The sequence below is a fragment of the Chiloscyllium plagiosum genome, unplaced genomic scaffold (assembly GCF_037043375.1).
Source record: "Chiloscyllium plagiosum isolate Xiang-an unplaced genomic scaffold, Cpla_swu_hap1 HiC_scaffold_3, whole genome shotgun sequence".
NCBI lineage: Eukaryota > Metazoa > Chordata > Chondrichthyes > Orectolobiformes > Hemiscylliidae > Chiloscyllium > Chiloscyllium plagiosum.
The window spans coordinates 30,779,706-30,807,369 of record NW_028270141.1 but is presented as its reverse complement, the minus strand read 5'-3'; the positions used below and the strand labels follow the sequence as shown (position 1 = coordinate 30,807,369).

The 27,664-nt window shown below is 40.3% G+C and overlaps 1 protein-coding gene across 2 annotated transcripts in view; it reads left to right on the top strand.

Moving 5' to 3' along the window:
• The window catches only part of agpat5 (1-acylglycerol-3-phosphate O-acyltransferase 5 (lysophosphatidic acid acyltransferase, epsilon)), a 101,506-nt gene that overhangs the window by 12,321 nt on the left and 61,521 nt on the right, over positions 1–27,664 (top strand). For both annotated transcript variants that reach the window (XM_043679258.2, XM_043679250.2), the window contains exons 2-3: positions 18,057–18,126; positions 23,281–23,396. In XM_043679258.2, the coding sequence (XP_043535193.1) occupies positions 18,057–18,126; positions 23,281–23,396 (186 nt within the window). The remainder of the gene's footprint in view (positions 1–18,056; positions 18,127–23,280; positions 23,397–27,664) is intronic.

Here is a 27,664-nt window from a genome sequence, read left to right as displayed (position 1 = left end):
AACCTGGCAGCATCCTTATAAATCTTTTCTGAACCCTTTTAAGTTTCACAACTTTGTGACAGGAAGGAGACCAGAATTGCACGCAACATTCCAACAGTGGCCTAACCAATGCCCTGTACAGCTGCAACGCAACCTCCCAACTTCTTTATTCAATACTCTGACCAATAAAGCAAAACACACCAAACGCCGCCTTGACTATCCTATCTACCTGCAACTCCACTTTCAAGAAGCTATGAACCTGCACTCCAAGGTCTCTTTGTTCAGCAACACTCCCTTGGACCTTATCATTAAGTGAATAAGTCCTGTTAAGATTTGCTTTCCCAAAATGCAGCGCTTCGCATTTATCTGAATTAAACTCCATCTGCCACTCCTCAGCCCATTGACCCATCTGATCACGATCCCATTGTAATCTGAGGTAACCTACTTCACTGTCCAATACACCTCCAGTGTTGGTGTGATGAAATTTATTTTCCTGTCATATCATACAACTTATAGGACTCAGAAAGAGAACAGTTTAAAACCCTGAAACCTTATTCCTAATTGAAGTAAAATGTGAGATTCTTAAAATTGTACATTTAAAACTTTAAGTTGCTCTTTCTGTACCTGATGTCACTCAGAAGTGCCCAGCGTAATTCTCTATTTCTTCTTCAATCCTTAAATCTCGCTCTTTAAGCTGATAGACTGTTGGTCAGTCATGCATTGAAGTCCCAAATGTGTCAATATCAGCTCACACTTTCAACAACTTGCAGGACAAAATCCTTCAAGCTGAAGAGTGAGAGCAAAAGTCTGAATGACAATCTGCGAGACATCCAGCCAAATCTGGGCCATTGCTTCTCAAGCACTTCTCGTTCACTAATTAGTGCAAAGAATCTTTCATTACTTGCCTTTTCAAATATTGCTGTGCTCTTGTAGCAGAAGAAGACTTTTTTCAAAACAAAATTATAATTACAATGGTATGTTTCTATTTTAATAGGTCTTCATTGCATGCTTTCCAATCAGATTTTTTGACTATTACATTACTTCAGTTTTGTAAACCAATATTAGTAGAAAAAGCATGAATACATTTGTAAAATTCAGTGCATTTCACTATTTGTGAATTGAATAAGTAAAGCAGTCTGACCAAATAGCACTTGCATATTCTACATACTGTCTTCCTGTTGAATTTTCATTGTATGAAAAGCAAGCCTACTCCTGCCTACAATATGAAAATCCTCATTGGGACAAATTTTTATTTACTAACCAGATGTTCGCCATCTGGATCCATAATTATGTAAAACAAAGACTTCTTCTAAATGATTTTTGATATACTAATTTATTCATCTACATCCTTCCACCTCTGCGCCCTTGAATCATTTTGTTACTCTGTTATGGATATTACCATTTTAAGGTATTTTCTTTTTGAAGAATGTTGTTCATCCCATTTCTCTGTTCTCTTTTTCTAATTTGTTGAAATCACAGTTCTGTCTTTTGAATTGTTTTATTAATAGATTAGATTAGATTACATTACAGTGTGGAAACAGGCCCGTCGGCCCAACAAGTCCACACCGACCCGCCGAAGCGCAACCCACCCATACCCCTACATTTACCCCTTACCTAACACTACGGGCAATTTAGCATGGCCAATTAACCTGACCTGCACATCTTTGGACTGTGGGAGGAAACCGGAGCACCCGGAGGAAACCCACGCAGACACTGGGAGAATGTGCAAACTCCACACAGTCAGTCGCCACAGTGAGGCGGGAATTGAACCCGGGTCCCCGGTGCTGTGAGGCAGCAGTGCTAACCACTGTGCCACCGTGCCGCCCACTATGCCACCGTGCCGCCCACGAAACGAAATGGATGCCAGGAAAGATTTCTTGGTATACACCATTACCTGCATTATCTTCATCTGAAACCCTGTTTTACACTACTCAGCTTTCTGTCCCTTTCTACTCAGTTGACCTTTCCTTCTAGTCATGCTTTGTTTGATGCAATTTGCTTTCTTTTTATCAGCAGTACTCAAGAAATATAAATTCAAATGTTTTTAACCTGTTTGAGAGTTTTATTAAATTGTTTTCCCTTTCCTTGACAATTCATAAGAAATATCCATGATGAGTGCAAGTCAAAAAGCTTTGGAATTTTTCCCCCAGGGAGTGGGGGAGGGAACAGTTTAAAGGAGATATGTGAAGCAAGTTTTTTACACATGAGTAGTAAATGTCTGGAGCGCAACGCCAGGAAAGGTGGTAGAAGCAGATATGATAGCAACATTTAAGAGGTATTTAAACAGACACATGAGAAGGTAGGGGATCGAGAGGTACAGACCAAAAGCAGGCAGATGTGATTAATTTAAAATCATAGTTGATATGGACATGGTGAACCAAAGAGTCTTTACCTGTACTGTGCTGTTCTATAATACCAAATGACTATTTTGATGATTCCCTTAAGATTTGTTCCTTTTTTAATGTCCTTTGCACAACAAATTTAATCATGGGAGGGGCAAAAGAGGAAGAAAAGTAGTAACTCAGATTTTACTGCTGAAGTTACTGCAAGCTTAGAAGTTGCATTTTGATTTTGAGCAGTTTATGAGGAAAGGACAGCTAGCGGATTGTTAATTCTCCACTGCTTGGTGTAGGATTTTGAAAACTCAGCTTCATGAAAAGTGCAGGTTCTTGTCAGCTTTCCTGTGAATTTCACAAAACTATTGCATATGCACATTAATTGCTAAGTACAATTACTGCACAAATTTAGTCTGTTGTGAAAGTGTAAAGTACATTGTAGAAAGAGGTTAATGTGCAAATTCCATCAGGCATATGGTGGTTGAGTGGTAATGTCAACTACCCAAGTTAACGTGAGAGTGGATCCTGTACCCCTGAGCCAGATGATCCATCTGCCTAGAGACGTGTCACAGCATGTCCAAATAGGTTGACTTAAAAATAACTACAAACTTTGCTAAATGAAAAATGAATACACAGGCTCAGGCATGTTCATCAGATGCATGATGGTCATCTACTCAAAGACCTTCAGTACTGTGAACTGGCTACTGATTCAAACCTTCTGTTATATGCCTCTGCAAGATGTTAAGATGGTGAATATTGTTCCTTACAGCCATAACCTGTACAGATGACTGTTTGGACGAGCTTTGGAAGAGATGATCAGAAAACAAAAGGTGGCTGAGAAGAGGCCCCAGATTAAACACACTAGAAAATCGTGCACCTTCTTGGTCTACCGTCTTCGTAGTTAATGTGGCAGAGATTCTTGTACCAATGTGGAGCTCCTGAACCACGACAGGTGATGCTTAGCATGTAGTTGACCACTATGGCAAACATTATTATTCTCCTGCAAGGCAAGAGCTGCTGTTGTGTCTCCATCAACATGTAGTCTCTCTGACCCAGAAAGTAAACCATTTAGTAAATGCAATTCTGTTCTAACAGTGAATTGTGGCTGAATTTTTTATTTCTGTTTTTTTTTCTCTTCATTTATCTCTCCATTTCACATGTGGTAGAAGTATGAAACAATTTAGTATACTCTTTCTTTCCCAGTTCAATTTTTTACCTGAATCTTTGGATCTCATTGGTTAAGGTCGTCTCACAAGTCGTTGATGACCTATTTCCTTCACTGCGCTGTTATCAGCTCTCATCTCCAACTTCAGAATTTTTTGGAGTTGATGGATAAGGGAAAATGTGTAAATCAGAGTATGCTAGGAGGTAGCCTGCAAAGTCTGGACCAAAACTGCAGTTATTTTTAAACTAATGCACTTCTCCTCGAGGTTTAATATCACCAGGAGAAGAAACAAATGGCATTTGGAAACCAAGTACTATATTAAGGTGTGAACATATTGATTTATGATTTTTGGATGTAGGTTTGCTTGCTGAGCTAGAAGGTTCATTTTCAGATGGTTTGTCACCATACTAGGTACATCTTCAGTGAGCCTCTGGATGAAGCTTTATGATTTTTATTAGAAACCTTTGTTGGTTTTTTGAGTGGAAAAAAAAGAGTGCAACAATAACATTGTAGAGTGATGAGCATAAAATTTAATTCTTCTCTCATAGTGAAATTTAATGACAATATATATTCCCTATTTAGTCACTTTTGAGAATGTATGGCGTCATAGAATAATGTTTTGTCAAATTTAATTAATTTGGTAGAAACTCAATGAAAACTAAGTGCAAAATATGTTGTGTGGTTATTTGACTGAGAGTGAATATAATGAGTTTGATAAAGCAGCATTTTAAAATTTCAATTGTCTGTTTTCACTTGAGTTAATTCATTGCAATAATAAAAAAACTGCCTGGAAGGTAATTATTAGGTTTAAATGCATTAAGCAGAGAGTATGGTATCTGTGAACATTACAATTCAGACCATATTGAAGCATATAGTGTGTTGATATTGATTTTGGATGTATGAGTTCTGATTTATTTGTTGTGGACATTTCAAAAACTGGATTTTGTGTACGTTTGAATGAATAGTGAAAGAACAACAAGTCCTTATAACCAAAGCTCACTATAAACAACGCATAACGAATGTTTAAAGGCTTTTGATGATGATGCATATTACATGTGCATGCCCAGGCATGAAAAGGAGTCATTGGTAAACAAGGGTTGACAGTTGAAACAGCACTGTTCTCTCACTGAAGATGTGCCCTTGGCATGAGCACTTAATCACCAACACAGTTTTCCATCTGCCTAATCATAGCAAGATGTATTGGATGCACTCTCCATTCTATATAATGACATGGAATTGACAGTCATCAACAGGCAGAGGCACAGGCCGAATGTGTGTGTGGCATCGACTGTTCTTACCATTTCAAAACTAAACATCAAGATCCAATCCTTCAAGTATCCAGAGCATAAAAGCCTTGAAAGTCAAGAGTAAAACAAGCAGTCATGAAGGAATCTCTTTCAAACATTTGTCTTTATGCTGCAAAGTTGATAAATGGATTGCATCAGTAGTGACTGGGTGAGTTTCTGGCATAGAATGTAGTCCATCACTCCAGAGGTTTTTGATGCTATTTCTGATAAGCTTCAAGATTGTTTTAATTGAAACAGCGATGTAATCAAGAAATTACCAAAGGAACAACACTGCCTCTGCAGGATTTATTTTAGTGCTGAATCATCATAATCCAAGCACTATGCATAACAAAAGGTCTGCAGGACTATCCAAAGATGCAAGACATAAGGCTAAATCAAAACATAGATAAACTTCAATTTTATGCAGATCATAAAGCTTGGAAAATATTATATAATGTTCTGAAATTTGTCTAAAGATCTGTTATGCTGGTTTATCCCATTTTATCAGTGCTGATGGGTCAACACTGCTAACAGAAAAAGCAAAAATTCTACAAAGTTGGGCAGAGTACTTTCTTTGCAACCTTAATTTGTCGTCATCTATCATTGAAGAAGCAGATTACAAGCTGCCACAGATTGCTCCTCTTAATAATGATTGCACACTGTTGGAAATGCCAAACACAAACAAACTTCTGACTAGTGACAAATCTCCAGAGGTTGATGCTGTCCCAGATGTAGTCTGTCCAACACTGAAGGTCAAAGCTGCTCCCAGATAACCACCTGATGAAGGAGCAGCACTCCGAAAGCTAGTGCTTCCAACTAAACCTGTTGGACTGTAACCTGGTGTTGTGTGATTTTTAACTTTATACACCCCAGTCCAACACTGACATCTCCAAAACAAGGAAGCCTCACTAATAACCGGCAAAAATCTTTGCCAGACTTGTTTTGAAACACTTAACTTAATATCTCAGCTAAGCTCGACCATAAAACCAGATACACTGATTGCAGTCACTCAACTTGCAAAAATGCCAAGGACAGAACATAAACCTGTATGTAATGTAGGTTGTCCTGATCAAGGCCTCTTATTCATTCAATCATGAGGGCCTTTGGAAGAAAATGGAGAACTTTACCTGCCCTGAGGAATTTATCACGACAGATAGACGGTTACAAGATGTCATGCTTACATATCTTCTGAATGATGGTATGTCTCCTCACATGTTCACATTCACAAATAGAGTTCAGTATTTCCAGCATTCTTTTCAACCAGGCCTTCCAGTCTTCTCATAGTGATCCTGGCTTTCGAATCAGATATTGCATGGATAAGCTGCAACAATCTGTCTGAGATGACTGCAGTCGATGAACAGGTTATCGACAGACATAACTTACTGTTTGCCCATCGCTCTGTATGGGCTGCCTGTTCAGAAGTGTGCATGCACTGTTGTACTCATGCAAATATTGGCTTTGACCATATATTTGACACAAAGGAGACTTAAAGTAATGTATTAGGCTGCTCCAGCAAAGTCCTACCTCAAACCAAGTTTGTCACCAGAACTTGTCCACAGTGTGAGCATTTATTTCAGCTGCACACACTCTCAAGCAGTCCATTACTAAAATGGAGCACATATAAAAAATGCAAGGACATGTGTAGCCTTTTGCATGCTTTATACATTAGTCTAGATACAAAGAGTAAGTCTGAAGATCTGTCCTGGCCACCCTGATGCATGTATGTGAGATTTGGACTGTGCTCCAACATCATACCAAGGAGCGCAACCATTTGACTTAAGCTGCCTTCACATGCTTTTCAAAATCAGTCAAAATGCCAGATACTGAGGTGCTTACCTGAGCTGGCACACCAAACACACACACCATATTGAAAGTGAGTTGGACTAGTGTTACGAAGCATTTATGGATACTTTTAAACTTGTAATTCCAAAATGTGTTATTTTTAAAATGAGGACTGCTGAGGAAAAAGTGAAAATTTTAATTCTGTCACTGTCTGATAAAGTCTTGGACGAACCAAATAGAATGTCACATGTCAGTTCCCAGGGAAAAATCAAAGGGGGAGAAAGTTACAAAACATAATAAGGGGGCTGTCAACTCTTACCTCTAGGCAGGAAGCCAGCTGTCGCTGACTTGTCTGGTTTGCCCATCAGGAATACAGAAGGTCAGAGGTTAAGTCAATTTCATCTCTACTAGAGAGGACTAGTGGTACTGAATGTATGTGTGTGTACCAGCCCACATTCAAGTGTTTTTGTGTTGTGAATGTCACAGTCAACGAAATTCCTCTAGTTTCTCCATATTGCAGGTAAAAGAGCACCCCCTTTTACTGAGTTTTAAAAAAAGAAAATCAAAGAAACTTCCGTTGGCCTATAAAAGCAGAAAGTACCCAACTGGTGAAACCCAATAATGGCAGTAAAATTGTCTCATTTGCTCTACACAAACAATTCAGAGACTCATTCACATACATAACTGTCGGACTTGAAGTGTTAACGTTGTTTCTTCCTCCATAGATACTGTCAGACATGCTAATTTTCCCCAATTCTTTGTTTTTCTGTCAGCTCGGCATCTACAATATTTTGTTCTCTGGATGCATCAGTGTTTCCTCTCACTCGTAGTAATGAATAAATATTTTGTGTTCATTCAAAAAAGTTGAGCTAAATTCATTCCTTTTAACACAAGTCCATTTTGGTCTGGGTGAAATGTATCCGCAAGGAAAGAGAACCTTTCTAAATTACCCTTGTTAAAACCAGTTGAGTGAAATGGATGAATAAAGAAGGGGAGCCAATACATCCCTCTTAACCTGGGACCTCGACAGTTTTGTGTATCCCATCTGGTACACTATCTTTTGGGGAGCCACATCTGGGTCTGATCGCAACACAGGCCATGCAGCCAGCACTCCTGACACTCTCACAGTGGTTAAAGGAGGGGCTATGAGTAGGATCTCGAGGCTTCCCTTGGGAGTTTTAACGACTTTGAGTCCTGAGAGAAGCTCGTCCAGGATCATTGTACAGCCTCATTTGAAAGTAAGCACTTAACAGGTAGAAAACACCAAAGGAGAGAAAGCCAAACTAGTAATCTGTCCAAAATTCAATTCTAGAGTCTTTTGGCTACAGATTAGCTTTGACAATCACCTACTTATTTGTTAGAACCTTACTAAATACTCCAGGTGATGAAAATGGTGGTCATCACCTGAAAGGATGAGCAACATTATATTAGTCTAGTTTGGAACGATTGAAAGTGCAAATACTTTCTCAGCATGGGTGCTGTAATTCTGTGCTGGAAATGTGTTGCTGGAAAAGCGCAGCAGGTCAGGCAGCATCCAGGGAACAGGAGAATCGACGTTTCGGGCATAAGCCCTTCTTCAGGACCCTGGGCTTATGCCCGAAACGTCGATTCTCCTGTTCCCTGGATGCTGCCTGACCTGCTGCACTTTTCCAGCAACACATTTCCAGCTCTGATCTCCAGCATCTGCAGACCTCACTTTCTCCTGCTGTAATTCTGTAGCAGCATGGAAAGAATGGAATGTTAGTTAAGTTGTAAGGAAGAGTTTTTGCTATATTTGGTGGTGTGCATCCAGACCACAGTTGTCGTGCTGCAAGGTTATGAACTGGGTGTCTAAAAGAATATGACAGGAAGCAAAATGCTTTTAACTTTTGCCAGCTATAATATCGAACAATGAATGAATTGATTTCTACAAAGAGAAAATAAAACTTGATGTGTTACCGCTTTTCCAATTTATTTAAAATTTTCTGTCTGAAGCAAGTCTCCTTCAGTACCTGTTGTCAGTTTGTCCAGAAAAAGCATTATTCTTTTGCAGCTTCTTAAATTACATTTCAATGAGGATCAATAACCACTTGAGATAAAGAGTTTCTCATTGTTGCTGACTGTTTGCCAAACTGAAAATATTGAAGAGGCATTGGTCTGGACAGCATGTATTGACTTATGAAATTCCATTATTTCATTACATACATCTGCTTCTTAGTCATCTGCCCCATTGGGACAACGCATTGCCAGATCTTTGAGATTCTGCTGTAGAAGGCCGTTTTCAATGTCTCTTTGTCTCTAAAAAGAAATGTGGAACTGAACAGGTAGTTCAACTTGACAATGCGTCAATCCAGTGACACCTTTTGAAACAAGGGCAGCGTGGTGGCTTGGTGGTTAGCACTGCTGCCTCATAATACCAGAGACCTGGGTTCAATTCCAGCCTCCGGCAACTGTCTGTGTGGAGTTTGCACGTTCTCTTCGTGTCTGCGTGTTTCTTCCGGGTGCTCCGGTTTCCTTTCACAGTCCAAATATGTGCATTTTAGGTGAATTGGCCATGGTAAATTGCCCATTGTGTTCAGGCATTAGTCAGGGGTAAATGTAGAATAATAGGGGAATGGGCCTGGATGGGATACTCTTTTGGGAGTTGAAAAATGTGGTGCTGGAAAAACATAGCAGGCCAGGCAGCATCCGAGGAGCAGGAGAATCGACGTTTTGGGCATAAGCCCTTCTTCAGGAATGAGGCTGGTGTGCCAAGTGGGCTGAGATAAAAGTGGGGGGGGGGGGGGGGAATTTTGGGGGAGGGGCGCTGAGAATACAATAGGTGGAAGGAGGTGAGGGTGATAGGCCAGAGAGGGGGTGGGGGCGGAGAGATTAGATTAGATTAGATTAGATTACTTACAGTGTGGAAACAGGCCCTTCGGCCCAACAAGTCCACACCGCCCCGCCGAAGCGCAACCCACCCATACCCCTTACATTTACCCCTTACCTAACACTACGGGCAATTTAGCATAGCCAATTCACCTGACCTTCACATCTTTGGACTGTGGGAGGAAACCGGAGCACCCGGAGGAAATCCACGCAGACACGGAGAGAACGTGCAAACTCCACACAGTCAGTCGCCTGAGGCGGGAATTGAACCCAGGTCTCTGGCGCTGTGAGGCAGCAGTGCTAACCACTGTGCCACCGTGCCGGGGTCGGGAAGAAGATTGCAGGTCAAGAGGGCGGTGCTGAATCAGAGGATTGGGACTGAGATAAGGTGGGGGGAGGGGAAATGAGGAAGCTGGAGAAATCTGCACTCATCCCGTGTGGTTGAAGGGTTCCTAGGCGGAAGATGAGGCGCTCTTCCTCCAGGTGCCGTGTGGCCAGGGTCTGGCGATGGAGGAGGCCAAGGACCTGCATGTCATTGGCGGAGTGGGAGGGGGAGCTAAAGTGTTCAGCCACGCGGCGGTTGGGTTGGTTGGTGCGGGTGTCCCAGAGGTGTTCCCTGAAACGTTCCGCAAGTAGGCGGCCTAACTCCCCAATGTAGAGGAGACCACATCGGGTGCAGCGGATACGTAAATGATGTGTGTGGAGGTGCAGGTGAATTTGCGATGGATATAGAAGGATCCATTAGGGCCTTGGAGGGAGGTGTGGGTGCAGGTTTTGCACTTCTTGCGGTTGCAGGGGAAGGTGCCGGGAGTGGAGGTTGGATTGGTGGGGGTTGTGGACCTGACGAGGGAGTCGCGGAGGGAGTGATCTCTCCTGAATGCTGATAGGGGTGGAGAGGGAAATATATCCCTGGTGGTGGGGTCTGTCTGGAGGTGGCGGAAATGATGGAGGATGATACGATGTATCCAGAGGTTGGTGGAGTGGAAGGTGAGGACCAGTGGGGTTCTGTCCTGGTGGCGATTGGAAGGGCGGGGTTCAAGGGTGGAGGTGCGGGAAGTGGAGGAGATGCGGTGGAGAGCGTTGACGACCACGTTGGAGGGGAAATTGCAGTCTTTGAAGAAGGAGGCCATTTGAGTTGTCCGGTAGTGGAATTGGTCCTCCTGGGAGCAGATGCGACGGAGGAATTGGGAATATGGGATGGCGTTTTTACAGAGGGTAGGGTGGTAAGAGGTGTAATCTAGGTAGCTGTGGGTCGGTTTGTAGTAAATGTCTGTGTTCAGTCGGTCGCCCGAGATAGTAATGGAGAGGTCTAGGAAGGGGAGGGAGGAGTCTGAGACGCTCTCCACCGCATCTCCTCCACTTCCCGCACCTCTGTCCTTAAACCCAGCCCCCTCCAATCACCACCAGGACAGAACCCCACTGGTCCTCACCTTCCACCCCACCAACCTCCGGAATACTTGCGGAACGTTTCAGGGAACACCTCTGGGACACCCGCACCAACCAACCCAACCGCCCCATGGCTGAACACTTTAGCTCCCCCTCCCACTCCGCCAATGACATGCAGGTCCTTGGCCTCCTCCATCGCCAGACCCTGTCCCCACGACGCCTGGAGGAAGAGCGCCTCATCTTCCACCTAGGAACCCTCCAACCACACGGGATGAGTGCAGATTTCTCCAGCTTCCTCATTTTCCCCTCCCCCCACCTTATCTCAGTCCCAACCCTCTGATTCAGCACCGCCCTCTTGACCTGCAATCTTCTTCCCGACCTCTCCGGCCTATTACCCTCCCCCTCACTTCCTTTCCCACCTATCATATTCCCAGCGCCCCTCCTCCAACTTTCCTCCCCCCTACCTTTTATCTCAGCCCGCTTGGCACACCAGCCTCATTCCTGAAGAAGGGCTTATGCCCGAAATGTCGATTCTCCTGCTCCTCGGATGCTGCCTGGCCTGCTGTGTTTTTCCAGCACCACATTTTCAACTCTGGTACTCCAGCATCTGCAGTTCTCACCTTCTCCTACTCTTTGGGAGGGTTGGTATGGACTTATTGGGCTAAAGGGCCTGTTTCCACACTGCAGGGATTCTATGATTCAATGAAGATGTGTTTTACTGATGGGGGACCCAGATGGAATGCAATAAAAGAAGCAAATCTGAATCGATTAAATATTGCTTTTTTATGATCATTAAGATCTTTGCAATCATGATCAAGCTCTGCTGAAAATCCACTGAAATCTTTTACTTGTGTACTTCAGACCAATCAGTTTTTCTGATTTTGGTAAAGCTGTCTCAAAATTGAAGCAACTCCTGTTTTTTACAATGCAAGCTATTGTTTAAAGTATGACTTCACATCTCAGCAGTTTAGTGACAGGATTTGTAGTTTGCAGCTCAAATCCTCCTTGCCAACAGCTCTTTTTTTTTTGTTATGGTGTAATTATCTCCTGGACTGAGAGAAACTTGCAAAGCTAAGATGGGAAGTAGCAGGGTTTTTCTAAAAAAAAAGAGGGAAAGTAAAGAAGAAAACCTGCTGTCAGAGCATATAGCAGCATCGTCATCTGGATGTTTCTCTGGAACTGCTAGCATTCACTATCATTCCCCCGTCGAAACTGACAGCAACTTGCCAAGTCTGGACGTGCAAAATACCACCAACCACCAACTGCATTGTCAGTGAATCTGAATTCCTCAACTTGGTACATTTCTCTGAGTTCCTGCTGTGAACTTTCAGTAAGACTAACAGTGTTAGAATGATAAAAATTGAAAAGGATACACCTTGTTGAATTAGTATAGCTACATCTCTAATGGTCTAACAAATTTATACTTACTCTGACCTTACTGGGATGTTATTCTCTACAAGGATAAATTTTGCATTTTTAAAAGTTTTTTGTTTTCCTTACTTGTGAATCATCATTTCAGCTTCTATCTTAATGCAGTCATACATTTATTTTTCTAAGCAGAAGTTTAAATTGAAGTCATAGGATTTTAATTTATTTTAACTTCTTGATTTGCTGATAATGAACATTTCAATTTGCTTGCCTATCAGATGTCATCACTTTTGCTGCGTACCAGTAGTTTCTCTTGGATTTTGTGCCAGACTTGAATTGCCACTGGAAAAGGTAAAATTTCCACCTTGACAATCGCTAGATCTTTGTGTGTGACAATATTCAAGGTCAACAGTGAGCTTCAAAATCCAAGTTAAGATATTTACATATCTATAAAAAATTAACTGCTAACATTACCTATTGCGCATTTTACAAATTTGGAGAATTTTTTTTCATTAGCGTTGCCCTGAAACACTTAAGAAATCGTGTTTCTAGCACTGGTGCAACTTCCCTGCAGAATGTCTTCAGTGTAGAGAATGTCTAATGGACAAGCACAAAAATGTTAAGTCTAAACAATCTAATGTATTCAGAGGAAATTTGAATTAAAATTCATCAAAGTAGAGGCAAGAAGCAACCTGGATTAATTACGCAAATTTATATTCCTAACAAGTAAGGACATTGCTTGCCAATAATTTCCTGTATTTTTATTTATGCATCCCAAACTCAAGATTTGTCTTAAGATTGGAAATTTGAAGGAAAAACATGGAATCAGTAAGTAAATAGAGTCTTAGAGATGTACAGCATGGAAACAGACTCTTTGTTCCAACTCGTCCTTGTTGACCAGATATCCTAAATTAATCTAGTCCCATTTGCCAGCACTTGGCCCATAACCCTGTGAACCCTTCCTATTCTTGTACCCATCCAGTTGCCTTTTAAATGATGTAATCATATCAGTCTCCACCACTTCCTCTGGCAACCCTTTTAAATCGTTTCCCTCTCACCCTTTACCTATGCCCTCTAGTTCCGGACTCCCCAACCCAGCGAAAAGACCTTGCCTGTTTACCCTTTCCATGCCCCTCGTGATTTTATAAACCTCCATAAGGTCCCCCCTCAATCTCTGACACTCCAGGGAAAATAGCACCAGCCTATTCAGCCTCTCCCTCTAGATCAAACACTCCAACTTTGGCAATATTCTTGTAAATCTTTTCTGAACCCTTTCAAGTTTTATTGTGCACAGTATTCCAAAAAGCACTCTTATCCGCCACTTCTCGGCCCATTGGTTTATCTGATCAAGATCCCAAAATGACACAGAAGAGAAGCATATCCAAGCTATGACGTGCAAGTTGCTTAGTAGAAAACTATTACATAATGTAACATTCGAGAACTCCCTTCACAAACGAGGAAAAACCTAAATACAGTCTGTTCTAATGTAACGCGATAGTTTAGTCCCTGTGCGATCCCTCATTCGAAGAAAATTACATAATAGCAGAAACCAGTTAAACCAATAGGGCCAGAATCACATTATAGCAAATACAGGTAAAGAAAGTTTGCATTCCACACATAATGGTCTAGATTCTTCAATCGCATTATAGCCAATTTGCGTTAAGGGAATGTGCGTTAAAGCAGAACCAATGGTATGTGGTGAAAAGTGACACCTTTAGAAATAGAAAAGCTTGAGAAAATCTAAGTTTGAGAAAGCTCTACTCGTACCTCAGAGTGTTACTCATTTTAACTTTAGTTAAATATCTCAACACCAGGTCCAACAGGTTTATTTGAAAGTACAGGTTTTTGGAATGCTGCTGGTAACTAGTCAGGTAACTAGTGGACATAGAATTTATAATAAAAGGTCAAAATGTCATACAACTGATGTGATATATTGAAAAAAACACATTGCAGTTAAGTCTTAAATCACTTAGCATGAGGGTGCAAGTATTGATTGATTAATATGTAAATCCCTGAACTACTATCAAGTCACAGTCCTGAGACAACTTGAGGTTTTATCCGTATATTGAAAAAAAGACATGAATGGTGACATCAATGGCCTCCTTTGGTGAATTTCAAAATCTGCTTATTCATTGTTTTGCTTTGAAGAAACAAGTCCTACTTTTCCATTTACTCCTCACTTAACATAAATCTCCTGTTAAAATCTTTCACTAAAGTGAATAATTTGCTTCTGACCTCTCCTTGATGGGAATAGAATCTATTAATTAAATCTGCATTGCTATTTCAATAAACTGTGCCGTTCTACTCCTCTCTTTATAGTTAAATCTTTCGTAATTAGCAAAAATGGTGCACAGAATTGTTAGAGTAAAGAAAGTATTCATTCAGCCCATCATATCCATACTTGCTTTCTGCAGTAACAGCTTGACTCCGTCCAGTCATGTATTTTCCAAATGGCTGTTCAAAGAGAGCACTCTTAAAAACAGAGTTCATTTCTGTATGCTTGTCTGATTGCTGAAGTTTGCTGCACATAGAGTTGTAGTGAACGTTAACATTTTAAATCGCAACTATCTGATGAAGGAGCAGCGCTATGAAAGCTAGTGCTTCATAATAAACCTGTTGGACTGTAACCTGGTGTTGTGTGATTTTTAACTTTGTCCACCCCAGTCCAACACTGGCTCCTCCACATCATATTTTTGTCATCACACTTGATCAGACTTCTACCTACTGACGAGGAACTTGAAAAATATATACAATGTTTCTGTGAGTGTTTTCAGCTGATATACAGAGAATGCACATTTGGGAGTGTTAAATGTTAAAAGAAAGATTTGTAATATATTGACTTCATCTTTGAAATTCATTATTGTTTGTATAACTGGCTCGTTGCGTGCACTGGGTTTGCCACAATGCATTCTTTGGATCACAGTTTGCAATGTCGGCACATATTTGCAACATACTTCTTAGGTTCTATGCCTTATTTTTAACATCCTGTTTGGGTACAGAAATTGTATTTACAAATATATTCATAATCAGAAGATGAATGGAGAAAATCCTTCTCGTGCAGCACATATTTTTCACATAGTTCCTGAGGAAGTAAATGAGAACAAGAATTACTGATTTCCTCCAGGATGCCAAAACCTTGTTAATTTAACTATATTTATACTTGGTATTAGTAAATAAAAACAGTAAGAGGGGTGTGGTGTGCAAGTATTCGGAATTTTCGCAATCTTTCTTACCTGTTGAGTGAAAAATAAATCAACCCTGCTCTGTGTATACATTTCTCTATTGCTTCTGATTCTTAGCTTCAGTAGTGGAGAGTTATTTGAATTTTATTATTCACAGTACTAACCCATGTTAGGTGAATCAGAATAATGTAACAGACAGGGCTTTACTTAATTCATTATTTGCTTCTTCCAATTTGATATTCTGATATCCTCTATGTCAATGAGATCAGCCATGCTTATTGCATGATTCCCAATTTTCATCACCTCTAATTACTAAGTTAGGTCTTTCTGTTTTGTGTTTTCTTGCTATTATGTGTCTTGAATTCCAATCTGATTCAACACGAGTAAATATATCTTTTTGATTTTGTAGAATCACATGCATTGCTTCAAGTCAGATGTATCTTTGGGCACAACTTTGCTTGTGATGAACCATCTGCAGCTTGCAAAGTTTGTTTTCAGCTCTGAAGTTTAAATTTATTAGTCTGCTGCTTTTACCTTTTTGACTTCTAGGCAATAGATTCTCTGCATTGTTTCCTCATCTGCAGATAGATCTTCAATCCAGACTCTGGCTTTAGAAATTTGAGATGCTAAGTAGTGGGAAACGTCAGTTAAACTTTACCTGTGATCTGTGGCGCGTGTCGATGTACATTTAGCAAATCCATTGAGTTATCTGTAAATAACTGTTTCCAGTACAAGAATATCCCTCCTGAAGTAAGCAAGACAAAAATGTACACAGAATTATATTTGAGGCTTTGCTGACTTATGTCCTCTAGCTCCCTTATTATAAAGGCCAATATTCTGTTTGTCGTCTTAATTATTTGCTGTGCATACACATTCAAGTTTTGTATGTCTTGAACAAAGTGACAGATTGTATTTGTTCCACACCACTTCTGCAACATCTTTCTATATAAATAGTAAATTACTTTTCTTTTCTTCTTGCCAGAATGGAAAATCTCTCTTTCCCTACACTACTCCATCAGCCAATTTTTTTCCCCACTTGTCTATAATCTACCTATATCCCTGAGCAGCTTTGGTTCCCTTTTTAAAGAAAATGTATTATTTAATTGGAGGCAGTTTAGAAAAGGTTCACTCAGATGATCCCTGGTATGAAATGATTGTTTTCTGAGCAAAGGCGAAACCGTTTGAGACTCTACTCATTGAAGAATGAGAGGTGATCTCATTGAAACATCTAGGATTCTTAAGGGACTTGACAGGATAAATGCTGAGAGGATGTTTCCCCTCATGGGAAAGTCTTGGGCCAGACTGTATTATCTGTGAACTAAGGACTGCTAATTTAAGACTGTTATAAAAAGGAATTTCTTCTGTGTGTTCAGTCTTTGGAACTTCTTGCCGCAGAGGGCTGGTGAAGTGGGGCAGAATCCTTGCATACATTAAAAGGCTGAGATAGATTCTTAATGATTATGGTTACCAAGGATTGTGGGGAAAGAGTAGGAATGTGAACTTAAGGAATATCGCAGTGCAGCCATCTTTGAAAGACCTTCAACTCTACTCCAGATCTTTGTAGGAGCGTTAATGGGTCCAAGCTTATACCTAGTATTATTAAATTGAAACTCCTGCCACGACTGCATAGCCTTAAAAGCTGAGTTATTGAATCTGTTAATAGAGCGACAGCAAAGTGGGACAATTTTTGCACTAACAATTGGCTGATCGGTTTTAATAGGAATTTAAATTCCAACTGATTGTGTCACACCTTTGGGTTGAGTTCTTTTAAAATGTTTTCAAAACTCTATCTCACTTTCCTTGGAATTGGCAGGAGTAGTGAAGGAAGACAATGTTAGAAACCTGTTTCCACAAAGTATGCTTATTTATTCTTTGTTTTTGAATAAAAAGATAATGTAAAAGTAAATCAGTTTGTTGGACAAGGAGACTGATGGGGTTCTGGAGATATTCTTTGAACATATATGATCATCTGCCCTGAGCATGCCAAGTGCAAGCTGATCATTACCATGAATGTAGGTAGCAGGTCTATGCTTCAGTGACTGATCAATCATTTCCATAAAGCAAGAAACAAGGCATGTAAAATGAGGCCTCTTATTTCTCAGACTTACATCAGTCCTATTGGCCAATTGGTATTTAATGGGGAAAAATTGCAGCATTTAGACTGTTTTGAAAAGAAGAGATTACAAATATCAGACAACTTGTTATTGCGTTAAGAGGGTGACAGCTTCATGAAAATGGAGAGGAAGAATTTTCTGAGGAATTGTTGACCTTGTTTTTTAATCAAAACATCACTAGCCAAGTGGCACAGTGTATGAGTTAAATAGTTGGTGTGTTTTTAAGCTTAAATGTTTGCTAGGTGTTCCTGTGAAGCCGGTACCCTTTTTTTAAAAAAAACTGAATCATCTGCAATAAACAAACCCTTTCTATGGCAAGAAACAATCTTGAGTATGCTTAAAATAGTACAGCTGTTATTTTTGAAAACAAAGTTGCTAAGAATTTAAAGCAATATACATTGTTTGGAATTTTGTGCAAGATTTTGATAAGTAGATATTCTGGCTTTACCATACTTTTGTTTTGACAACTTTGCATGGACTGCAAAGTGCATGGTAAATTGATAGACTCGTAAGATTTGTGTTGGGTGGGGACAACCTGATCAATACTATGGGGTGTTCATAATATTGAGTATTTGTAAATGCATTATAATGAACTGTAAAACTTTTTACAGGTTGTTATATATGGAAACCTGCCAGAGAAAAAGGAAAACATAGTTTATTTATCTAACCATCAGTGCACAGGTAAGGGAGCTTATTTTCATGTTGAAGATTTACTTAAATATACTGTTTTCTGTTCTGAATCTTAAATTGTTTTCTATTGTATTGTTGAGTTTACGATTACAATTGAAAGAATTAAAAAGCTTATTTTAATATGGTTTTGGCTTATTGCTTCCTACGATTAATTGTATGCCTAGGTTTAAATTGGAATGACCTATTATAATTCTATGAAGTTTCAGCACTTTATCCAAGTTAAAGGGTTATCAGTATTTTGACAGATAAGTGCAAGAATCCTGCCTCTGCTGAGCAATTCCAGCATTTTCAGTTTTTATTTTAAGTTTCCAGGATCCATAGTATTATGCTTTTATATGGGAACTTTAAATTGAGGTTTTACTGGGACAGGAGCATATATATATAAGGAAGCACAGGTTATTGGAGAGACGAGAACTTGGTGCAATTTAAGATGGGAACAGTGGTTCTGGATATGTATGTTTACATGGAATTAGTAATGAAAAGCAGCTGGAATATAGTCAACTTCAGGAGTCATATGAGTCAGGGTTCCATTAGCAGTTATGCAGGGATGTGGTCAAGTCATATTGAAAGGTAATAGTGGGTAATCTTGATAACAGAGTCAATATGTGGGCAGAAGAATATTGTCAGGGTAAAACACACATCATATGCTGCAAGTGGCCTGGTTCCGTTTCGTGTCTGGGAAAAAGTTTGAATATATTTTGAAGAACTGAGCTTGTGGCGGGAAGCAAAGCCAATAGCTCTGGTCTTCTCAGTTTATTTTTGGAGAAAATTTCTAATCCTACCAAATATGGACATTTGGCCAAGCAGTGTGACATATCAGAAACTGTAGAAAGTTCAAGAATTGATACAGCAATAGAGCTGAGTGTTATGGGCTTAATATTTGGACTTCATATGCTTTTAGGTGATGTTGTCAAAGATCACCCTGCAAATGAAAATTTGGAGAAGGCCAGAGTTTGGTGTGTGTGCACACCTCCAGATGGTAACAATGTATGAGTAGGAAGAGTGGTCTTTGAAGTTCTCTGACTGTTTGTATAAATAGGAACAGATCCAGGTGAGTTTAATTGTGACCAGCTGTGTTTAAAGTTGCTGGCTGGTCATGAAGGATCAGGAGGGGTAATTTACCATGCTGACAGAAATGACTGACTGATATCTTGGTTGAGACTTGCATGTAACAGTAATTGCAGTCAAATTTTGAAGGGAGGAAAGATGGACTCTTGCAAAATGAGGTACTCCAAAGGATGAGAAGATGCAGGAGGAGTAGAGAATACCAAGATCAGATTTTGCCTTTGCCTTAATTTGGAAGAGACAAATACTGGAGATAGAAAGAAGAGTGAACCATTCAATCCGACAAATATATTCCATCATTTACCTTTGATAATGGATGATGTATATCTTACCGTAATCCAACAAAGCGTTTACAGGTATCCCCCGCTTTTTAAATGTTCGCTTTAAGTAATTTCACTTTTACGAAAGACGAGCATTAGTACCTGTTGTTGCAAATCCAAAGAGGATTTTTGTTTTTACGAAAAACGGCGGTACTTTTTCCCATATAAATCGTGCACCTCACTTTACACCATTTCCGGCTTAGGAAAGGTTCTTGGGAATGCTGTCGTTTCACATAGCGGTGGCTACCTATAATATTCTTGAGTTAAAAAAAATTCTTGATAATTGACTGATTCTTGGCAGGTTTTGGGGCAGATAGTGGAGTTAAGGAGTAACATTCAGGATGCTCGTTACCTTTTGTGAAGAAATGCTTCCTGGATTTTTCTCTTGAACATTTAAATATATTATCTTTATTTACTGTGAACAAATCCCATATCATTTGAAAGAAGGTAGTCATCCTTCATCTATCTAATTTCAAATGAATGTGAAATCTGCCTTTGTGATGTAACTCCATTAAGCCTTCTATAATTCTGGGGAACTTATGCTGTCTTATCTACAAGAAAACTCATTTTTGAGAATACATTAAGGACAAAAGGGTAACTAGGGAGAGAATAGGACCCCGCAAAGATCAGCAAGGTGGCCTTTGTGCGGAGCCGCAGAAAATGGGGGCGACACTAAATGAGTATTTTGCATCAGTATTTACTGTGGAAAAGGACATGGAAGATATAGACTGTAGGGAAATAGATGGTGACATCTTGCAAAATGTCCATATTACAGAGGAGGAAGTGCTGGATGTCTTGAAACACATAAAAGTGGATAAAAGCCCAGGACCTGATCAGGTGTACCCGAGAACTCTGTGGGAAGCTAGGGAAGTGATTGCTGGGCCTCTTGCTGAGATATTTGTATCATTGATCACAGGTGAGGTGCCGGAAGACTGAAGGTTAGCTAACGTGGTGCCACTGTTTAAGAAGGGTGGTAAGGACAAGCCAGGGAACTGTAGACCAGTGAGCCTGACGTCTGTGGTGGGCAAGTTGTCGGAGGGAATCCTGAGGGACAGGATGTACATGTATTTGGAAAGGCAAGGACAGATTAGGGATACTCAACATGGTTTTGTGCGTGGGAAATCATGTCTCACAAACTTGATTCACTCTTATTGAGGAAGTAACAAAGAGGATTGATGAGGGCAGAGTGGTAGATGTGATCTATATGGACTTCAGTAAGGCGTTTGACAAGGTTCCCCATGGGAGACTGATTAGCAAGGTTAGGTCTCATGGAATACAGGGAGAACTAACCATTTGGATGCAGAACTGGCTCAAAGGTAGAAGACAGAGGGTGGTGGTGGAGGGTTGTTTTTCAGACTGGAGGCTTGTGACCAGTGGAGTGCCACAAGGATCGGTGCTGGGTCCTCTACTTTTTGTCATTTATATAAATGATTTGGATGCGAGCATAAGAGGTACAGTTAGTGAGTTTGCAGAAGACACCAAAATTGGAGGTGTAGTGGACAGCCAAGTAGGTTACCTCAGATTACAACAGGATCTTGATCAGATGGGCCAATGGGCTGAGAAGTGGTAGATGGAGTTTAATTCAGATAAATGCGAGGTGCTGCCTTTTCGGAAAGCAAATCTTAGCAGGATTTATACACTTAATGGTAAGGTCCTAGAAAGTGTTGCTGAACAAAGAGATCTTGGAGTGCAGGTTCATAGCACCTTGAAAGTGGAGTCGCAGATAGATAGGATAGTGATGAAGGCGTTTGGCATGCTTTCCTTTATTGGTCAGAGCATTGAGTACAGGAGTTGGGAGGTCATGGTGCAGCTGTACAGGACATTGGTTAGGCCACTGTTGGAATATTGTGTGCAATTCTGGTCTCCTTCCTATCAGAAAGAAGTTGTGAAACTTGAAAGGGTTCAGAAAAGATTTACAAGGATGTTGCCAGGGTTGGAGGATTTGAGCTATAGGGAGAGGCTGAACAGACTGGGCCTGTTTTCCCTGGAGTGTCGGAAGCTGAGGGGTGACCTTATAGAGGTTTACAAAATTGTGAGGGGCATGGATAGGGTAAATAGGCAAAGTCTTTTCCCTGGGGTGGTGGAGTCCAGAACTAGAGGGTATAGGTTTAGGGTGAGAGGGGAAAGATATAAAAGAGACCAATGGGGCAACTTTTTCATGCAGAGGGTGGTACGTGTATGGAATGAGCTGCCAGAGGATGTGGTGGAGGCTGGTACAATTGCAACACTTAAGAGGCATTTGGATGGGTAGAGGAAAAGGAAGGGTTTGGAGGGATATGGGCCGGGTGCTGGCAGGTGGGACTAGATTGGCTTGGGATATCTGGTCAGCATGGACGAGTTGAACCGAAGGGTCTGTTTCCATGTTGTACATCTCTGTGACTCTATTTGTTGCCTAAAGCTGTACATGATACTCCAGGAAAGCTTATTCAAGGTTCTGTAGAAAAAAAAGTCACTTCCTCTCCCTTAAGATAAAGGTCAGCGTTTCATTTAACTTTTGATGGATATGTAATAAATGAGACACGTGAGTACGCACATCCTTTTGCTCACTTGCAGCTGCTAGTCTGTCATACAAACACAATGTTTTGTTTTGTCTTCCTTGAATTCAATAGTGGTGAACTAATTTTCCCCATACTGACCACCACTTCTCAGCTATCTTTACTCATTTAATTCTTTTTAATCTCCTGCTGTCATGTAATTTGATAATAGAAGAAGCATAGTTGTAATATACTGTTATCTGCAAACTTGCCTGTGCAAAAATCAATTATTTCTTTCATTGAGGCTTCAGCTGGTCTCAGTGAATCTTTTGGAAAATACCAATGGGCAGTTTGGCAACTTTGTTGCAATTTGAGTGATAGTGCGCTGCTCCATCCCTATTCAAAACTATCAGTGATGGGAGAAAAGGAAGGTCACATGGAAGAGACAGAAGACTAGGCTTGCGAGGTTCTGAACAAGAAATGTATATTGAATAGCCACAGGAAAGTGATCTAACAAATGTGAAATGGGGGTACCGACAACTTAGCACACGTCATCTATCTAAGTTTAATAACCTAATGAAGTTACAGAACCAAGATTTTACTTTTAAAAAGACTCATTTTGCTATTGTTTTTGAATTCGCCATCTTCTGTATGATACTGACTTCAACTGCAGTCAAATAATTGACATAAAAAGTAAGTTTACTACTAAACAGAAATCAGACAATGTCATCTGATGGGCTTTTTATAAAGTCAAATTTTTAAAAAAAAAGTTTAAACTTCAAGAATTTGGTTGCATCATGTTCTAATAAGGCTTGTATGCCATTTTTATAGCTGTTCTGTTTCAGTGTAAATTGAGGTTGCAGGTCTTCTGAATGTTTATTTTCCCTTGTTTAATCTGATGTCGTGAGCACTTAGTCACAGGGGACAAGTATTACTTATTTGTAAAAGTGCAAGGGCTTTCCAAAGATTTTGTTTGATAATTGTGACATCTAAGTGATCTCATAAATGGATTGGACTTATTTTTAAGTTTGGAGCCACTTCTTCGATGATTAGGAGCTTCTACTTCCGTGAATCTTTGAGCATTTGTATAGTATTGCATTCCCTGCATATAAATCTATTTCACAGACAAATAAAAATGTTACAGCTTGTGAACTCTTGAATAGGCTGGTTCAAAAACAGACCTTTCTCAAACATAAAACAAATCTTCAACATGTTCTGTATATTAAAAGTATATACATATATATAAATGTCTATAAAATTCTGAGCAATGTATTTTTCTTGTTCAGTTGACTGGATTATTGCTGATATGTTAGCAATCCGGCAAAATGCACTTGGCCATGTGCGTTACGTTCTAAAGGATGGGTTGAAGTGGCTCCCCTTGTATGGATGGTATTTCTCTCAGGTATGGTACCTTGTTTAAATTTTGTGCGGAAGGCAAACAATTTGCATTGGACGCAATTTGAATTCAAAGAATTATGTAATTGGTTTACTCAGACATTTTCTGGTCAACCAGTTTCTGCCATGCCTTTCTGCTTATGAAAACAGACCTTCAATTGAACACCAACCTCATTTTGCACAATTCCTTTTAATGTGAAAGCAAGTCAGCTATTTAACATGCCATTTTGAATAATTGTCCTGTTGTTGTGGTTCTGTTCGCCGAGCTGGGAATTTGTGTTGCAGACGTTTCGTCTCCTGTCTAGGTGACATCCTCAGTGCTTGGGAGCCTCCTGTGAAGTGCTTCTGTGATGTTTCCTCCGGCATTTATAGACCACTATAAATTCCGGAGGAAACATCACAGAAGCGCTTCACAGGAGGCTCCCAAGCACTGAGGATGTCACCTAGACAGGGGACGAAACGTCTGCAACACAAATTCCCAGCTCGGTGAACAGAACCACAACAACGAGTACCCAAGCTACACATCTCCTCACAAACTTTGAATTGTCCTGTTATTGAATAACTGCTTTGAACTTATTACATTCAAGGAAAAGAATCAAAAAACTCCAAGTCTGAAGCCGTCACAAGTTCTACTGCTCATGTCCTGATACATCAAGACTGGATCACCATCATCTCTGCACGTTTTGACCTACATTAGCTCATAATTAAGCAGTTCTTGCATTCAAGAACTCCAAACTTTGTCCTTAAAGCCCTTCAAGATTTCATCCTTTTCTATTTCTACAATTACCTCCAGCTCTACAATCCTGTATTATAGCTACAGACCTTCAGTTCAGGCATCTTGAATATTCTTAAATTTATTTGTTCTTCTGTTGGCTGTTGTACTTTCATTTGTTAAGGCTGTAAGGTTTGCAATGGGTTTCCCATGTCCTTCTGCTTCTCGAGCAATTGAAGATGGACAGTAAATGCTAGTTTAACTAGTAAGCCTCACATCCTCTGAAAGAATAATGAAAGCTATGCTCTTTCACTGTTTACTACAGTCCAGTTGTCAGATGCAAACTTTGAAATTCTGCCATATATACATTCATATCCAGGTCATGAATATATGTTAAAGAAGGTGATGCTTCTAATATTGATCCTTGGAGAACACTGCTGCAAACTTCCATCAGCCTGACACAAATGGTCACTACTCACTGATTTCTATTGCTTAACTAACAGTATTTGCAAGCGACAAGTAACAGTCTATTATATCTTACTTTATCAAACACTTTAATCAATTGCCATTGTTTCAAATAATTTGAGTAAACAAGTCAAAGCATGAGTAGCCTTTAACAAATCCATGCTGACCTAATTTGTTGAGTCATAATTTTCTATGTGCCAATTGATTGTCTTTTTTATTGGGATGCAAATGTCACTGGCTAAGCCAGTCTTTAGTGCTGAATCCTAATTGTCCCCAAGGTGATGGTGAACTACCTTCTTGAGATGTTGTGGCCACATGGGTTTAAACCTTTTCATGGTGCTGTTCAGGAGGGAGTTTCAGTTTTGATCCAATAACAGTGAAGGAATACTGGTTTAGCTCTAAGTCAGGATGAAATATGGCTTGGAGAAGAACTTGCAGGTGATGGTATTTCAGTGTATATGCTGCATTTGTCTGTCATAGTGGGAGAGGTTACATGTTTCAGGGTAATTTTTAGAACCCTTGGTGAGGTGTTGCAGTGCATCTTGTAGATAGTACACACACTGGTAGATGGGAAAAGTGTTGGAACTGTTAGATGTAATGATGACAGAACAGATTTTGTTTTCCTGGATGGTGTCAAATCTCTTGAGTGCCGGCAGCCAGGCCAGTGCTGAGTTCCGTCACACTTCTGACTTGTGCTGAGTAGTTGGTGAATAGGCAATGAGCAGCCAAGAGGTGAACTATGTCCCATAGAACTCCTAACCATTGACCTGCTCTGACAGCCTCCATTTATAAATACATGGTAAGGTTCAGTTTCTGGTTAGTGGTAACCCACAAGATGTAGATATTTGGAGATTCAGTAATGGTAATGCCATTGATCAATTCATTAATTAATGGTCCATTAATGCCAGTGTCATGCGTTGGTGGTTGAATTCTCCTTTCTTGGAGGTTGTTTTTGCTTGGCACATGTATGATATGAATGTTACTTGCTGTTTATCAGCCCAAACTTGAATATTGACCAGGTCTTGCATTTGGACACGGACTGCTTCACAATCTGAGGAGTCATAAATGGTACTGAACATGATGAAATCATCAGTGAACATCCCAACTTCTGATCTTATGGGATGAAACACCTTGCGCAGACTGCTACCCTAAAGAAATCTTGAAGTGACGACGCATGACTGAGGTGCTTGACACCCCAATAACCCTTGCCATCTTCCTTTGTGCCAGGTTTGACACTAGCCAGTGGCATATATGCCCCTGATTTCCCTTGAAAATTTCCACCTTGGATTAATGTTTCACCAAATTTGCTCACCACCAGACTGATTGCCCTATAGTTGACAGGTTTGTTCATCAGTGCAGTGTGCCACTTCTCATACTGTCATGAGCAGAACATCTGTGACAACTCGACTTATGTTTGTGTTTCTTATATCACCACCAGCCACAGTCTCAGTCTAAAAGGTACCGCCTTCAGGAGATGACAACTTGGTTGCTAGCCAACTACTCATTGAAGTCTTTCATCCAGATTATTTTCTGTATCCTCTCAGCCACTCTGTGCTTTTTTATTATGAACAAAAACTGCTTCCTTCGCTGACTCAGATTCGCTTTAGATTTACAAACAACTATGCAACATTTTATGATCTTCCCTTTACAGTGCCCCCCCAGAAATGGTGGAGAGGGGTGAGACAATTGCTGAAATGTCTATCTCAAAGAGTCAGATTGTGTCAATCTGTCGTTTGAATTGACTGTGGGACAGTTCTCTGAAATCTGCCACAGTCCTTAGATGAGGATGGTCAATTAGGCTGGGTGTGTTTGTTAATTCAAGTGATGTACCTAGGTTTAATTGTGTACGCTGCAATAGTTTGGTCCAACTGAGTGGCTCAATAAGCCTTTTTAGAAGCCAGTTAGGAATCAGCAGATTTGTGTTACTAGTTCTCCGATCAATTTAAGGATGACACATTTCCTTCTCTAAAGGGAATCAGTGAACCCAGTGAGTTTTTATGACAATCCCTGGTTTCATGGTCACTGACTGGTGGCTCTTTATCAAATTACATTTTCTTTTGATCAATCATCAGAGCCTCTGGATCACTAGCACAGTAACACAAACACCATGATACTATATTCCACCTGTACGACATGCCTAGAGCTCTCAAAGTTTGCCTTCCTCTGGAGTTTTTGTACACGTGCTTAAAATCCATTATCATCTGCCTTGCATATGCTTACCATATCCCATCTATTTTTGAGCTACTCTTTATTCAATGTACCATTCTACTCTCCTCTTTACTGCTTCGTCTGGATTTCCCTTCACCAGTTTATTTAATCCACCTCCACACCACCAGTTGATCTCAGTGTAAGACCAGTAGCCCAACCCTGTTGTGATGCAACCTGTATGTTTGGTACAGGGCTAATTTTTTCCAGGATGGGACTCAATGCCTCAGGAATCTGAAGCCTTTCCACCTGTGTCATGTCTCCAGCTACATATTAGCTTCATATGTATTACTGCTCCAATGTAAATCATCATGTGACACTAGACATAATGGCTACAATTTGATATCCTACTCTTAACTTTCTCTCTAGATAGTTACACTTTGTCTGTAGAACTCCAACCCTTTATGTCCCTGCATTTTTGATTCCTGCAAGGTTTGTGAAGGTTTGTAGCTCAGGTCGAGGTTTAGGGTGTAGGTTTGCTCGCTGAGCTGTAGGTTTGATATCCAGACGTTTCAATACCTGGCTAGGTAACATCATCAGTGGCGACCTCCAAGTGAAACAAAGCTGCTGTCTCCTGCTTTCTATTTATATGTTTGTGCTGGATGGGGTTTGTGGTGATGTCACCACAAACTCCAGGAACCCCATCCAGGACAAACATATAAATAGAAAGCAGGAGACAACAGCTTCGCTTCACTTGGAGGTTGCCACTGATGATGTTACCTAGCCAGGTAGTGAAACGTCTGGATATCAAACCTACAGCTCAGTGAGCAACCCTACACCCTAAATTGTTGATTCCAATATGGGCCCACCCTCACAACTTGTTCTACTTATCCCGGCAAAATGTTCTGCAAGTTTGAGTGATATTCTGTACTCTGACACTATGGAAGCAGCAT